Source organism: Cydia pomonella, chromosome 28 (genome assembly GCF_033807575.1).
Source record: "Cydia pomonella isolate Wapato2018A chromosome 28, ilCydPomo1, whole genome shotgun sequence".
In the NCBI taxonomy this organism is placed as follows: domain Eukaryota; kingdom Metazoa; phylum Arthropoda; class Insecta; order Lepidoptera; family Tortricidae; genus Cydia; species Cydia pomonella.
Genome location: NC_084730.1, coordinates 1,677,001 through 1,694,677, shown reverse-complemented (window position 1 = coordinate 1,694,677; position 17,677 = coordinate 1,677,001). Strand labels below are relative to the sequence as shown.

Below are 17,677 nucleotides of genomic sequence, written 5' to 3'. Positions count from 1 at the left end.
TTTGCTAGCCAAATTTGTCATCGGAAAAATGAGCATCAAAATCTCAGGGCTCAATGGAGTCTGAAGGTGTACCGCGAAAATCAACATTTCGTTTTCTGCTTCCTTATCGCTCGAATAGGCAAGAGTGGAGGCAGATAAAGAAATTTAGATTTGCGCGGCAAGGCCTCTGATGACCCCAGGGAGACTACCATGGTCTAGAAATGCTTCGGACATTAAAATGGGTTACTTAATCCGGCACTATCATAGGCGTAAAACGGAACAGGTCTATGGGCAATAGATGAAGAAGCTTGTTGGTGAACGTGTTATAAACAGATATCGGATTCTACTTACTTACTTACTGCTGAGGGTAGCGACCCGAAGTGGATCTTGGCCTCTGACACCAAAGACCGCCATGCTTCTCTGTCCAAACCGTTTCTGTCCAGTCGACGGCGCCGAGTTCGCTAAGGTCTTTTTGCACTTCGTCCCTCCAGCGGTAACTAGGGCGTCGAGACGGTTTTACATCGACCAGACATCGAATTTTAGAGAGCAAAATGAGTTTCTCTATGGCTGAATTTTCGGTTTCACAATATCAGAAGATCGTTAAGTATATTGGTATCTGTGTCCTGATATTCCGTGGTACGTAAAAAAACTGGTCGCTGGCTGCTAAATAATATCTATTACAAGTTGGCTCGTAGAGATCGTACGCAATAACCAAATACCGAGAGCTGAATGCACTAAAATATTTAAATGAAAAGCCCCCTAAGATATAAAATCTCCAAAAATACGTCCGAAACCCTGAATTTCGCCAAATTACCGCGTTCATTTCCACTTTAATTGAATACAGGTGTTTTGAAGCTGATGCAAATGCTGTTGGACCGGCTGAGCGCCTGGTAACGGCGGCCATGTTGGAACGGCGCCAAACCGCTGCTGCAGATTGTGCATGGAATATGTAAGCCAAGTTCTGGAAGACGGGGTGCTATTGTACGGCCAAAAGCAGCGTTCCGGTAAGGCCATAAATCAAAAGGCCGGGCCTGTTCATTTTACTAACCCGAGACAAAATAAAATAAAATACAAGCTAATACTATTAGTGATTTTGTACAAAAGGCCCCTACTTGTAGGGATCCGTGTTGCCCTTTGCAAGTTACCGATGAAATAATCTATAACTGAATAGGCCCCCCGAACTGAGAACTTGCGGTTCGTCAAAATGATAGATAGATTAAATTTGTTGCACCTGCTTAATCGGCAAATGGATAGAAAACCGGGTGGCTATGGCAAGGTCTGTGAAGCCCTTAACTGATAGGTTAATGTCACCATAGAGATTAAAATAAACTGTAAGTATCTGTATTTTGGTAATCTTTCTTGTCAAATACCTAATATAATAATAAAACAATCATTCAGCCTATATATGTCCCACTGCTGGCCACAGGCCTCCTCTCATGCGCGAGAGGGCTCGGGCTATAGTCCCCACGCTAGCCCAATGCGGATTGGGGACTTCACATACACCTTTGAATTTCTTCGCAGATGTGTGCAGGTTTCCTCACGATGTTTTCCTTCGCCGAAAAGCTAGTGGTAAATATCAAATGACATTTCGTACATAAGTACCGAAAAACTCATTGGTATGAGCCAGGATTTGAAGCCGTGACCTCCGGATTGAAAGTCGGACGCCATATGCACTCGGCTACCACCGCTTACGCTTTTTATCTTGCTAATTATTTTAAAACAGTAAATTTAAAAACGTTATTTTTAATGATATAGGAGACAATTGAGCAGACGAATCGCCTGATGGTAAGCGATTTCCGCCGCCCATGGACACCCGCAACACTAGAGAGGGATTGGAAATACGCTCTAAAGAAGTTCTATTATAAAAGTGTAATCTAAGCACTTTCATTTGATACCAAACTCGACCATAAGTTCTTCCAAACAATAGGGTTGTTTCCAATTTTTTGAAACGCTCGTATTACGTTCTATATTAACTAAAAGTTGCCCTAAAATTCAAATTTTATACTAAAAACGGCTTTAAATATGTTAAATTAACAAAATATATTTTGACAGATGCTTTCGCGCCCAAAACGCTCTTTGAAAATTGTGTGACGTCACAGTTTATGGTTTGACACAACTACATACGCACGCATACCTACGCATATAATACAAAAGAATTGATTGGGATACAATTGTGCCCTAAGATTTGTAGATGGAAACAAGCCTATTGACCAGAATAGCAAGACCCCTCGCAAATAGCTTTCAAGTATTATACACCCCTTTATTTTCACCATCACGATTGTCATGATACATCATGTGGGCAGAAAAGTTATCTCTACCTGCCACCTTCGCGATATGACACACCCAATTTCATAGCATATGTAATTATGAAAAATGAACAACGCCTGGGTACTCCAAGATATAGGATGTGGAAATATTAGAGCCAGAGTTAAGAGGAAAGTGGCGCGAGACCTTTCTCAGATTTGAGAATTTTATGTGAATATATCCGTCGCGCTGACGGGGGCAACTCCATGCAGCGAGACAGTATACCCGTATGTGGTGCATGCGTGCATCAGCCGTAAAAGTGTATGACGACTTTATCAATGAATTCATTCATAATGTCTCCATGCTATTTCGCAGCTCACTGTACGTTAGTTCCGCTCGCGATTTACAACACGAATATTTAGGAAAGTCTGCCACGCGTGTTACGGCATCACACACAAACATTGAACAACAACCCACTTGGCTCGTTTTTTAGACAAACAATTTTGGAGAAATGTTATACGTATCCAACTCATTTGTTTATCAAATCTCGACTGTACCGACTCAATAATAGAGTAGCTTTATGAATGTACAACTATCTAAAATAATAAATAGAAGGCTGTCAAAACTATTACAATTATAAGTGCCTATTTCAGTAGTTGTTACTTCTAAATAGTCGTTTAGATATCGTAATGTGTCGGTGCCTCGTTGGTTTGATTTGTTTTTATGGTTCCGGGTAATATTTGACCTTTGAATGAACTTATTGAATCATTCTGTAAGTGGGTATTGGGATTAGCACAAGTATATTAGAAATATTTCTTCTCATCAGCTCTCGTCACCGCCATGTGATACGTATATGAACTAAATATGTACCATGGTTTGCAAGAAATAAATACTGAATACTGAACATGCTGTATGTGTTTTTCCTACTGTTAAGGGTCCGTTAGAGGGTCTGCCATCATGTGGCCTAAATCGGAAATGTACAGTTCTGCAGTTCACGTACGTTTTCTTGTGCATGGTAGGTTCTGCCACCTTGTGGGCTACATTGGAAGCTTTTTGACATTTACACTTTGCGCCAATAAACAGGAAGCTCCTGTGCTACCCTGTTGGGTCAAAACGACAGAATAAGGCGCCAATAAAAATAGAATTGATTTAATAGAAACTAGAAAATTTCCGCTATGTGCTATACTATAACTATGACAAGGGTTGTGAATTAATTGATAAAATATAACATTTTGTTTGTTGTGTTGTGTGTTGTGTTGTGTGTGTGTGTTTAATAAAATGATTTCAATTTCAAAAGCTTTTATTTAAAAATGTAGCCATGATTCGAAAGCTTCTTTTATGGTAACAAAACGTAATATAAATATGGTTACCGTGTGCGTCTGACAGATTTGATTTTCTCAATCTTCGTGATATCTTATGTATTAGCCACATTTTCATTTTTCTGTTTGTGCTCGAAATAACGTGTGAATCGCTTCTTGGTGTTGTTGTAATCTAGCGAATGAATTTATTGTGTTGTTGTTGATAAACAAGCTAATCATCGAGATCCATTAGTTCCAAAGATAGAAAAATAAAAGTCAAAAAATGTACTTGCTACCTTAATGTATCGACTGTATGGTCCTGTGTACATATTGATCCGAAAATGCCTCATAAGGGCTACAGCGTAGCCACGGCGTAGCACTGCACTCGTAGCTTAACCGCGTCATACCACACGCGTACCAAATTAGTAGTTCGCCCCGAAGTGAGAACTCGCGGTTCGCCAGAAAGACAGATCAATCGAATACACCTACTTTGTCGGCAAAGGATCTAAAACCGCGTCCGATTTATTGCAAGGCCTGTGAATCCCTTAACTGGTAGATTTGTCAGTGTCACCGTAGAGATTAAAATAAACTATATCTGTGGTATGCCATAATCTTTCTTGTAATTGTCTTTCAATAACAATATTATATTTATATTATTTCGTTTTTAACTTGCTATTTTTTTTTATTACAAATTAAAAAACAATATTAATGTGTAAAATAAATATTTTTTTTATGGTTTAATTTTTTTTATAAGCTTTATGTTTTGGAATCAAAGCTATTAGCCGAGCGGCAAGGTGGAAATCGTGGATTGGAACCTTGGTTCGTACTAAATGAGTTTCTTGGAACAGTTGTTCCACAACTCCTTCCAAAGTTCCCGACTTCCCGAGGCAGGAACCATAAATCTCCACTAAGGGCCAATCCTGGGTTAGCTAGTCACTAACTCGGGAGTAAAACGTTAACCCAGGTTTAAATTGTACTGGTAACTCCGGGTTTAAATACTTTAAATGGCGCAAGTGGCTACCCTGGAAGGTGCAAGTGGCTAACCCTGGAAGGTGCAAGTGGCCCTTAGAAGCTGAAAACCATCTACTTTTCGTAAAATATTATTTAAAAAAAAAACATGTTTAGGCACAACGACGAAGCTAATAAACTTAAAAACTTTTCTCCCACATCCTCGTAATCCATAAAAATCTAAATCATCAGACTATCCGAAGCCAAAACACGTCTGTGTTGTCTATAAATTGTCTCCTGTCGGATCCAACATGACATTCATTTGTGGATCGGACGAATGATCGCTATAAAGTTTATTTTTAAAAGTCTCGGTGCGTTCAACTCTATGATTGAAGGCTGAAATGTGAGGCCTAGGTCGTGGGATCTCTTCCAAATAATGATATCATATAACATTTAAACATATAGTAAACACCCCTATAATGGAACAGGTGCCAGTAATGGGATGGTACGGACAAATCCTATAAAACAAATATTTAGTTTTTTTTAATAAATAAATAATGTAGGCGCGAAGGGTTAATCATTCCATAGCAAAATTTGATTTTCGCGCCTTTTTTACTGACAGTTGTTTGTCAGACTACAACTTCGAACAATTTCTTTTCATAGTAATTACGTAAGTATTCTATTACATTTTCATACTTTTCAATATTTTCAGCACTCCGCAACACGTAGAGAACGCTAGACTGCTCGTCTACAAAAATCAAACAAAATGTTATTTGAAAGCTCAAATGTGTTGGAACGCATCTCAGGAAATACCTCGTTTATTTATACTGCACACATATTATAGACTAAACAATCGTTTGTTTGGAAACTTTATTTGAACTATTTCGAAGCTGCAATCTGATAATTACTCTGATGCCAATCAAAGCTGATCTGTATCACTGAGTGAAAACATCGTGAATTTCGGTCACACTTAAAATAATAAAAACTTTTTTCAAACACAAGTTTGCCGCCAACCGGAATGGATGTCATAAGTTTAAGTAGACAAAATATTTATAAATCAACTCTATGGCAAAGTTTTCCTTTAAACTACGCCATCTAGTGACGAATGAAATCTCTTATGGTAGAACTGTTGCAAAAGTGTCCAGCTATCAGCTATAGGGACCGTGCGCGTTGGTGGGTCTGCCATCTTGTGGCCTAAATCGACACCATAAACATGCACATGTACACGTCACGTGTTTTCTTGTGCATAGTAGGTTCTGCCATCTTGTGGGCTACATCGGAACAAAAAACATCACATTTACGCCTCGCGCCAAAAATCTGACGGCTCCTGTGCTGCCTCCTACAAAACTGTTTCTTTGCAAAACGTAGTGATTATATGCTCTTTGCTTTGGAATGCCAACGCTAACGCAATCTAGTGTCGAGTAGTCTAAACAAACCTTTTTTTTCCATCCACAGATAATATAATAACTACCAAAAATAGATTTGCTTTCATGAAATGCAACAGAGATGGCGCTGCCAACCTTGCGTAAACTATTATTCTAACAAAACCGTTTTGAATGATCTCGAACAAAACATGTCATTAACGTGTCGATCTATGTGGGACACGAATATCTAGGGCACGTATTCTGGTAACAGGTGACTCCCACGTCGCTCAGCTTACAAACTGTATCTCAAAATCTACGTTTTCGAGGTGACAATGACATGGTCCTACGGCAAGGTGTCTTCGAGTGAGTTAGAACCAAAATATAACTCCGTATAAAATAAACTAGTAGCTCTGTGAGCTGTAGACCTCGCGAGCATAGCTTATGGCTCCTCTACACGATGGCCCAGCGTAGGCCAGTCCTAGGGGCGCATTTATGCGTTAGAGCAGCGGTTCCTAACTTGGGGGTAATTACCCCCGTAGTGGTAAATCTGGTATTTTACGGAGGTAATAAGCTCAATTAAATATAACAGAAATTAGACCTGTAAGAAAGAATATTGATATTTATTGGGAGTAGGGGTAAAATCGGGTTCCCTAGTTAGTCATAGGGGTGGCAGAACTGACAAGGTTAGGAACCACTGCGTTAGAGGGAGCAAGTGATATTGCTATCTCATTTCACCGCATAGCTGCGTCCCTTAGATTGGCCTACGCTGAGCCATCGTGTAGAGGAGCCCTTAAAACTGAATAAATGTATGGGCTCCGCTGTTTAGAAGAATTTATAAAAACTAAATTGACAAAAAAACATAATTATCGAATAGGATGGTCCAACTTTGTATGTAGAAAAAAGTTGAAAGGATTTTATCTTCACATTGGCTCCCTTTATAGAACAGTAATCTATGTGCCAAATTTGAACTCATTTGCGAATGATTAGGTGGTCGCTATGATTTTGTGATTTGCAATATCCTCATACAAATAAAAAAATGCAAAGTTACCTAAAACAAAAAAAAACGATCGCCATCTTTTTTAGCATACTTTTAAATAATAAATAAAATGAATAAAGAGCCCTTAAAGACATTCCCAAAGCAGAATTATTGATGGGTCAATTTATTTTCATACTATTTTGTATAGCAGTATTGTTTCATTTATAGCCACCTCTAAATAATGTTAATTGCTCTTAATTTTTTATAGATACTTTTTCGTATATTAGAATTTAAAAAGCCCGCACGGAAAAGGAACTTTCATTAATTATTAACTAAGAAAACTTTGTAGACACGTAAATTTACTGCCATCTTTGGACATATGATTAAAACTTTTGGAACGTTATGGTGCCATCGCTCGAAACGATGCTGTCAAACATTTGGCCTTTAATCTATTAGATGGCGCCACTTTAGGTCTATCATCAAGGAAAGGAAAATCAAATGGCGTTCTACAAATTTTTATCATGTGTCGAAAGATATAGCAGCAATTTTACTGTAGCAACAAAATTTTGTTTGACAATCCACCTCCATTTCAAATTCTCTTTGCCAACGCCTACAAAATGGGAAGAAAAGAGAAAATACTCCCTTTCCCGTTTCCAAAAGCCCACAGTTAGTCGGTCATCCCCTGAATGGTAAAAGTAGAACCACCTCCATCTTCGTCGGCAGAAGAAGGGCCATCAGAGCTTCACTCTGTAGTGTTTTATCTCTATAGGATTTGGCAATTTAATCCACTAAATCATCATTTTGCTACACCGAATACCTTGACTAAAATATCAACAGAAGATATATAATGTGTTCCTGCAAATTTGTGCCCTGATTTTTTGTAGACAAGATTATAGCAAGCATCGCTGGCTCTTAGTAATCTATATGCACCTAAATTTTCTAAAAGAATGCCACGAACCGTACCGAAACTTTCTGCGGCGACTGCACGCAGGAAATATGTTAGAAAACCATTTCCCTCTTTTAGCTATGATATATATATATTTTTTTTATTAAAGCAATATAACATACATTTACGTTTAAACTTCTATTCCTAATATAATATCAATATTCCAATCTACAACTACGTCTCTATAGCAAAGCCAAAGTTGATAAATTAATCCAAATGCAAAAACTGCTCAGATTTTTTTAAACATGAACCCGTTTTCGCCTGCGCTACTGTCCGTCTCCTTAAACTTTAACGGCTGTAAAAAAAGTTCAGACAATAAAACTGAAACGAATACGCTTTGCTCGCGCTTCGTGCTCGCTTGATCAACAATATGAAATTTAAATACAAAAAAAATACAAAATGTTACAATTCAGGGAATAGATCCAGGCTCCTCTTCTCTCTCCCTGTTACAAAGCTTAGTCAATAAAAAATAGGAAATTAAAGTGCAAAAAAAAAACAAAAAGATTTCATTGTTCGGGATTTGAGCCCGGAACCTCTTGATTGTAAAGCTAGTGTATTCCAATTGAGCCACGAATGGATATATGTGATACGGTGAAATTAGGCTACTTATTCTCGAGTAAAATCTAAATATCTAAATACCCCCTATATCAGCGTTCTAAAATATCTGAATTTTTCGCAAATCACTCTGTAACCATGTCTCACAAGGAGGAAACTCTTATGATATCGATACGGCTATTTGTTTAGGCGCGACGTACCATGACTCCGCCATTTTGAAAAAATTCCAAAAACTGGATCGACAAAAAAATTCTATTTGGTCATAGAATATGGTCGCAAAATTTCACGCGAATCGGTTGAGAATTGCGACCTGTAGAGGAGAACATCCGGACATACGAAAGCAGATTGCGCGAGTCAAAACGTAGACCTACGCTACGCTTCGGTCAAAAAACGTAGACCTACGCTACGCTTCGGTCAATAAAGTCTAAGAAAAAAACGTGCCTCGGAAATAAGTTTTTGGCATAAATTTCATTTTTGGTACAAGCTTTTATCGCTGACTGTACTTTTCTTTCCACAAGTTTCTCATGGGTGATGTGAAAAGTAGTACCTAGGTATGTGTCACATGGAAGCAAAATTATTTCCATCTTAGGCGTAACACACTTGAATCCCTCACTGCGCTCAGGATTCAATGTACGCCCTTGCCGTACATTAACGTTTCTTAAATAGAATGCCACTTTCATGAATTTTGTGTTTTTTCTACTCAGAATCTCGAGCTCTTTCGATCCCATTGGGATAAAAAAATATCATCCAAAATTAAATACAGTATAGGTAAAAAACTTAAGTAAGTCACCTGAGGGCCTACCGCGAACCACGTTCGACGTGTTGCCTCCCTGTTACACTTACGAACGAACTAACAAGTGCGACAGAGTGGCAACACGTCGAATGTGGTTCGCGGTAGGCCCTCTGTTGTATGTAGTTGTGATGCGTTCGAATAGACATTTGTTTTGTTGCGTGTCTTTTAAACATGTATTGTCTATTCGAACACGTCACAACTACATACAACAGGTAACTTGCTTAAGTTTTTAGGGTTCCGTAGCCAAATGGCAAAAAACGGAACCCTTATAGATTCGTCATGTCCGTCTGTCTGTCCGATTCTGTCACAGCCACTTTTTTACCTATATCATCGTCATCCATCACTTAATGGGGTGGCGAATCTAATTAGCCAGGGGCGCCAAATTTTTTTTTTTTAATTTATTTGTATATTAAAATTAAAACTTATTATTCCCGCCAAACTGTAACGTTTATTGCCGAGAGGCGCTCAGTTCTTTATACAATTTAACAACTTAACCTATTAAACTTATGATATTAGCATGCTCTCATAGTCTCATACGAGTATATTAAGACAAATCGAGGAGACACTCTTTTAGCCTGTTTTTTATCAGGGATTTAAATACGGCTCTGGCGAATGGGCTAAGGAACACAACGCTGATCCCTCTATAAGGCCTCTGTGTTAAAAGTCGTAAGCATAAAAAATCGTATTTATTAATATTTTATAATAATTATGATTCTTAATTGTTACAGGTACAATCAGGCAGAAATCAACTAGGATTCCACAATATTGTGTGAAGATTAAAAATAAATGGCACCAGTGTATGTTATGTGAAATTCTGTGAGCGTGCGAGAGAGACAACGACGGTGGCTGAAGAGAGACAGAAAATGTCGCTAGTCGCGCCACGGCGGGTCCAGTTGGACTGGGCTCCTTCAATCATACCATGGTATGTAATGTAATTATATGTATAATTATAAATATAATTGTATTTTATACTATATCGTGATATAGTATAGTCAGTCGAGAACCGTGATTAGGCAACGAAGCATGCTGAGTTGCCAGTCCTTACTTACGAAATTGAAAAACTCACTCATCATCTTCCTCGCGTTGTCCCGGCATTTTCCCACGGCTCATGGGAGCCTGGGGTCCGCTTGGCAACTAATCCCAAGAATTACCCGGACGAAGGACCCGGGTACGTCCTTAAACTACGCCCAAAAGAGAGGTAGCGGGCATTGTGAATGTCATCTCGCTTTGTGTGGTAGGGCACAGTACAGCGGATGTCATTCCAGATCTAGAGCAGAGCCCAACTGGGGAAGTATCTCCATCTCGCCAAATGACACTAGACCCTACGTGCTGTGAACTAAAAAGTCGCCTACAGGTATTGGATACTTAGGACGGTGCGCGTTTTTAGTATGGTATTGGGTATCTGTAGTAGTATTATATGATCTGTGACCCTACTCATAGTGTTGTGTTCCTGCCGGTGATTACGGTTGCCAAAGCTCAATGAAGGCGCGGAGTGTTAGGGTCGGCAACGCGCATGTAACTCCTCTGGAGTTGCAGCCGTACATAGGCTACGGAGACTGCTTACCATCAGGCGGGCCGTATGCTTGTTTGTCACCAACGTAATATATAAAAAAATGTTAGTATTTGTTGTTATAGCGGCAACAGAAATACATCATCTGTGAAAATTTCAAATGTCTAGCTATCACGGTTCATGAGATACAGCCTGGTGACAGACGGACGGACGGAAAGCGAAGTCTCAGTAATAGGGTCCCGTTTGACCCTTTGGGTACGGAACCCTAAAAAATAATTAAATTATTGCATATAGCGTTGTTGTAACACGGGCATTACATTTAATTCAACCAAACAATTGAAAAATGTGACATATCAATGTCATTTCGAACATCAATCGTCCGAGAGATAGTACTTACGTTACGTTTAGTAGCAAATGTATAAACTCGTACTCAACACTAATCAATATGTAAACAGGCCATAAGACGAGTGTATAGTAAACACCCCTATAATGGAATAGGCACCAGTAATGGGATGGTATAATTAGACAAATCCTGTAAAACAAGTATTTACCATCAGTTTTTAATCGCTGGCAACATTTTACCATAAACAAGAGCCAAAGTGCTGCTTGAGTCAAATTTTTCATTGATACAATACAATACAATACAATACAATACAAAGCCTCTTTATTGCACAACCTCAGAATAAATGTACATGGAAACACATATAACACATGAAGATAGAGGTAAACAACAGGCGGCCTTATCGCTACAGAGCGATCTCTTCTTGATATTAGTTAGTTTGAAAATTAATGGTGCCATACATCCCATAACTGGAGCAAAAAACCATAGTTTTAATTGGTTAATAATATAGAAACCAATTGCAGTAGCTTTCATTAAATACGTAGAAAACATAAAGGACGAATTGGACATTCAATTTTAAAAGCATAAAGTGGTAGAAATTATATAGATGTCGGTGAAATATTAAAAATACTCCAAATTTTCTCTTATATGTCCCATGATTGGTTGGTCCCGTTAACATATACGCTCGTAAGGGCCTTATAAGATTTTTTTTTATTACCTCCATTATTGAGTTAATTAGAATACCGGTGTCTTTGAGAAAGTTACTTAATTTAAGCTCAGGAATGTTCCCTTGAAATTATCGGAAATAAAAAAAAAAACATGGTGTATAGGTATATAGATCTAGATACCAACTTAAATATATATAATGGCAGTCTGCTACTGCTGAACCTCTTATTTTGTAAGTTGGTAAAGATTCATGAATTGCTGACACATGCTAACTGACAAAATTATTTACATTTTTTATTTATCATTTACTGACAAAATGGATAAAATAAAACTCGTTTTTTAATTTTCAAATCAAGGGTCCCTGTCCCGACCTTTTCATATTCTGAACCACAGAGCACTCGTGCCCACGTCGCACCGCTATGACATTCGCTTGAAAAACACTAAAACGATAAACATTTGCATCACGAAAGCCAAAAGGCAGATAAAAGTAACGATTACGATTTTCCCTCATTTAAATTCCCAATCATAAATAACCCTTAATGTACTCATGTACTCCGTAATGTCAAAAGGAACCCTAATTTATACCAAGGAGTTCGTCGACCTTCTTGCTGCGGCCCACGGCTAACTTCAATGCGGCAAAATTAAAAAAAAAAGTCGCCGTCAGCTGAGCGATCGCGGCTCTATTCACTCGGGACAGAACTGTCATGGCATCGCGATCGATGGCTAGCCCGTGCCTAGGAAAAGTCGGGGAAATTGCAAATATGCCGCGCTAAATGTCACGGAATGTTATAAACGCTATGCGACATAATTAGTGGGAGCACTGCGCTGGTTTTAGTGGTGTTGTTTAGCTTTTTCAGTGGCTATTCAGTGTTTTTTCAGAGGTTCTAATTTTATTCTCGTCTAACGAGAACCTAGTTGCACTTTTTCTGGGTGAGTTTACAAATTATTTATACATTTAGCAAGCTCAAAACTGTTTTTACTTGTAGCATATGTATTAACAACTGTTTATTGGTAGTTATATTTAAATTAATAAACTTCATATTCCTTCAAAATCGATTTGTGGGTGGGCTAGCAGATTTCTTACCTATCGCGCTCGACTATAATACGACCGCGGCGAAGATGACGTAACGATGCGGCGTTTCGTACAACAGACCGCAATTTAAATCAGCCGGTTTACTGTTTCTGTCCCACTTTTCTTTGCCGATAATTTTAGTTTTTAATTACGACAAATTATTGAATTTCTAAATAGATAAATATAATTAGAAGCCACCATCGATATTATCATATTACGCGCGTTATTTAATTATTATTTTAAGTTATAACATTGTAAAACGTCCGTTTTTGATAAATCAATAATTACTTTGGACTTGGTTATATTTAAAAAAAGTTAAATGTATTTTTTTCTAAACAAATCATAGATAACATAGATTTCATTCTTTTTTAAAAAGTGATTTATTGTAGGTACTAGGAGTACTAGGTACTTAACGAAAAGGTCAAAAGAAGGTTTCCCAGTAGGTACTGTGGATTTTCCTTTGCAAATGCCAGATGAATAATCTGCTAAAGGTCACATCACGTTATTCTCGTATCCTGATTAAAGTAGCAATGAATAAAAATGTTGATCTCTTTGAATCTTCTATTTTCTTGAATTGATTAATTTAATTGCCAAAAAGATTCTAATTGGAATAGTAACTTGAAAGGAATTAAGCTAATTCTGACTGACAAGATTATTTTATTGACTGTAATTCAATAAAATTCTTGTCAATGTTTTTGACAATACAACTAGGGAATAAATGTGTGTTGTTTTAAATGTGTATGTGTGTTGTAAATGTATAAACAAGTTCAATAAATATAAATATAAAATTTACACATACCTATCTAGATTAACAAGAAATATTAGTAAGAAAATGTTAGAGGTTACATTGTGTGGTAATAATTATTATGGAAAAAGAAGTAGGAAGGATTTGGTCCCCAAATTGTATTGAAATACCTTATGAATCTTATGATATAAGGGAGTGTGAATCACTTAGGATGCTTAATGCTTGTCCTGTAGTTTGGCAGAAGTTTTTTTTTTTGAAAAATTGGATTTTTTCATTTTATTTATTTATTACATACACTCACCATCATTATAGGCTATCCTAATTCGACATTATGGAATTTGACACACAAAAGAAAAGAATTCCATAGGTATATAGTAAATAGATTCTTACAAACTACAGTAACACAATATATATAATATAATGTGGCCCTTGTGAATTCGCTCAAAGAACAAAGAAACAAATCTAACTCGCTACTCTATTAAGTGTCTTAATTGCGTGCTTAAAGGGGGCCTGGGGATTTCTTTTTATTTGTGTTTTTAAATAGTCACACTATATATAAATTATGAACTAGAGCGTGGTAAATTTTTCTTTAGTATATGTCTTCGCAGTTCTCATTTATCGCATTTATTCGTGATAAACTGTAACATGCAAAAGTATAGCATAACAAAAGTAAAAAACATAGAATAAATAAATAGTTCCTCCTCAGCATAAATGCTAACCCAAAACACTACATCACACATCTACAGTTAACAATGATGTGCAGATTTGTCAAATCTTACTTTAATAACATGACAATATGAGGCCATGTCTTATCCCTTGGAGTGGTATGCCATCATCCCTTGGAGTGGTATGCCATCGACTCCCGACCGATTATATCATTTAAATTTAAAATTTGATTAATTGAAATAAAATCAAAAATCCGACAACTCAAAAACGACATAAGCCACTTGATGAGTTATCTAACCTTGACATTTTCAGAATCATCAACACCTTGATGGAGCCATAACACGAAAAATTGATTGATTGATTGAGTCAAGGCACGCTTCTTTGTGAATGACTCAATCTATATTTCAGTTTATGTTTTAGACAATCTTTAATATTTGTCTTTAACTAGTGGGTTGGTGTACTTTACAATTATATGTTTACAAGTTTCCTTATTTCAGAATATACAGGGTAAACTCCATATAATTCCTCCACTCCCTATAACTAGGGTTGTCATAATTATTCGGAACTGATAGGGGACAATGGAGTAAGGGCCAGTTGCACTAACCACATTTAACGGCCTGATCAACGTCAGACAGCAGTGAGGTATGAAACTTCCCATACAATAAAATTTAGCGAACGCTTTAACGGTGACAGACGGTTTGGTGCAACCGACCCTAATTGGGGTAGTAAATATAGTAGCAAATACATAAATAGCTTGGCTCTGTTATGTCGCTTTCTTTAGTTACATAGGTAAACAAACTGATTACACAGAGATTGTGACCATTTCTCTAGGCATTCTACAGTGGTATTGATATACGGGACAGGTACAAATACGGGACGCGACCCTTCAATACGGTGACAGTCCAGTATATATGGGATGTATGACACCCCTACCTATAACATGGACATTTGTTGGCTATAGTTGCTTTGCTTTACTTTAATATTAATTTCTCTCTATATAACGAAAATGGTGCCTTGAGTATCGCTATATAGAGTTTACTCGTTTACAAAAATCTTTAAATTTTTTAAGATTTTTATTTGTATCAAAGAAAAAGTTTTAAAAGGGAAGTGTTTTTAAAGGGTCATCATTCCACATGTGAGAGCCCTTGATGGCATGCATCCATAGGCTACAGTAACCACTTAACATAGATGTATGCTAGTTTGCCGTTTAGGTACTTAATGAACAAGTTAATCACCTGAGCTGATTGTGAAAATGCTGTAGGAGCTATTTCAGTTTTAATTTAAAAAATAATTATAAAGTATAAATAATTATTGATTGAATAAGAACGGTTTTGACGACCGGTCTGGCCTAGTGGGAAGTGACCCTGCCTATGAAGCCGATGGTCCCGGGTTCAAATTCTTTTTTTTTTAAATACTACGTCGGTGGCAAACAAGCATACGGCCCGCCTGATGGTAAGCAGTCACCGTAGCCTATGTACGCCTGCAACTCCAGAGGAGTGACATGCGCGTTGCCGACCCTAAACCCGCCCCCCCTCGTTGAGCTCTGGCAACCTTACTCACCAGCAGGAACACAACACTATGAGTAGGGTCTAGTGTTATTTGGCTGCTGTTTTCTGTAAGGTGGAGGTACTTCCCCAGTTGGGCTCTGCTCTAGAACTGGAATGACATCCGCTGTGCTGTGCCCTACCATACAAAGCGAGATGACATTCACAATGCCCATACCTCTCTCCTGGTAAGGGCATTTATTCGTGTGATGAGCAAGGATATTTGTTCCTTAGTCATGGGTGTTTTCTATATATTTAAGTATGTATAAATATTTATATATTATACATATATATCGTTGCCTAAGTACCCTCAACACAAGCCTTATTGAGCTTACTGTGGGACTTAGTCAATTTGTGTAATAATTTCCTATAATATTTATTTATTTATATTTTATTTAGTAACCTTATGTTATGATTTTTCGGGGGCCCTTGCGGATACACTTCGACCCATAGGGATCTTTTGTGTAAAGGGGGTAACCCCATAGGAAGAATCTGTCATCTATTCAAGAGCTTTTGACCATCTCCATATGCCGATGATGAAGCTCATGGGTAGTCTTTTGAATTCCTTTGGTTCCAGATAGCCTGTTCCAAAGTCCTTTAATCTTTGTCTGGAGAGAGCGTGACATATACATTAGGTGTCTTACTTCCTCTTCGTCACATATTCGATAATCGGTGTTGTCAGCGTATCCCATCTTGGCCAAAACTGTTTTGACCCACTAATGTTCAGTAAACAGCCCTGTTATAATTTGAAGTTTTCTTTTGCTAAGTTTCTGTACCTTTTAGCTCCAGCCGGAGTCTACTCCTTACATAAAGAGCTTTGAGTGCTTCAGACCCGTCAGATTGTCGTCGAAAGATCAAACAATAACCTTAAGAATAAACATTAATGTCAATATTTGACATAAAACTTCTTGTCAAATATAAAGGAAAATTTGGTTTGTTTTGGTTTGATGTCAACAAACATCATTATGTCAATAATTGATTTATTATCGTAATATTGATAAAAAGGGCAAAATGTTAGGAGATAGGAAACTTATATTATAATTCCAAAAGAGCTTACAACTTTGTTATTACAAATATTTATAATATGTTAGATAAATGATATGATGGTTAGTCAACCGTGTCAAATGTTACTCAGTTATCTGATACTAAGTGTGCTTGTGGTAGGGATAACACATATATTCAATATTCATGCATGTGAGTGAATTGTGGGATAGCTGGCAGGGGTGACTAACAATAAGTCAGTGTTGCCAGGTGAGCGGAAGATAATTATCGTATTTGAGTGTCAAAATTATCGTAAATTAAATTTATCGTACTCTTATCAAAAAGGCAGTACCCCAAATGTTTCTTGCAAAATAAGCTTAAATTTCTAATAGATAATCAAAGAAAGCACAAATTTCATCTAAATAGCGCAAAAATCAGTTTTATATTGGTGTGTTTTTGAGTTAGATCCAAATGGTTTAAAGGACATTTTTGACTTAAACTAAGGAGCCACAGGCCCTTGCCTAATGCGCACTCGTGACTCAATCCTGGGCAGGCACATATTACGTCCGGAGGAGTTAAGGTCTCTCGAGATCAAGGGGATCCTGCAGCTGTTTGAAGTTGCAGGTTTCCATCTAGGTGGCGATCACAATAGATCAGGAATGGTCGCAGTGATATTTAGGCTGTAGAGCCTTACATAGCCCCTAACAAAAAAGAAGAAGAAGAAGGAGCCACAGGAGGAGACGAGGTGCTAATTTTGTAATTTTAGCCTTTTTACTTTAGTGGGAAAGTGTCATATTTTGCTTCAAATACTAGACTTTTTAGATGGCGTCATCGAAGGGCTAAAATTGTCGCCATTTTGCGTACGATACAAATACAATATTCTTTATTTTCATTAAATACTGCACATATATACTTTAAAATGGTGACGAACAGACGAAGGTTAGACTTGTGCGTTCTCTGGTGTTCCCAATCTTTCTCTATGGTTGTGAGACATTGACTAAACGAGCAGATTTAATCAAGCGTATCAACGTGTTTGAGATGTGGTGTTGG

General features: G+C 37.6%; 1 protein-coding gene across 1 annotated transcript in view; it reads left to right on the top strand.

The window, feature by feature from the left end:
- LOC133532880 (SH3 and multiple ankyrin repeat domains protein 1) overlaps window positions 1-17,677 on the top strand; it is a 114,286-nt gene that overhangs the window by 29,407 nt on the left and 67,202 nt on the right. The window contains exon 2 of the mRNA XM_061871740.1: window positions 9,832-10,025. Coding sequence (XP_061727724.1) covers window positions 9,967-10,025 — 59 coding nt within the window. The 5' untranslated portion in view covers window positions 9,832-9,966. The remainder of the gene's footprint in view (window positions 1-9,831; window positions 10,026-17,677) is intronic.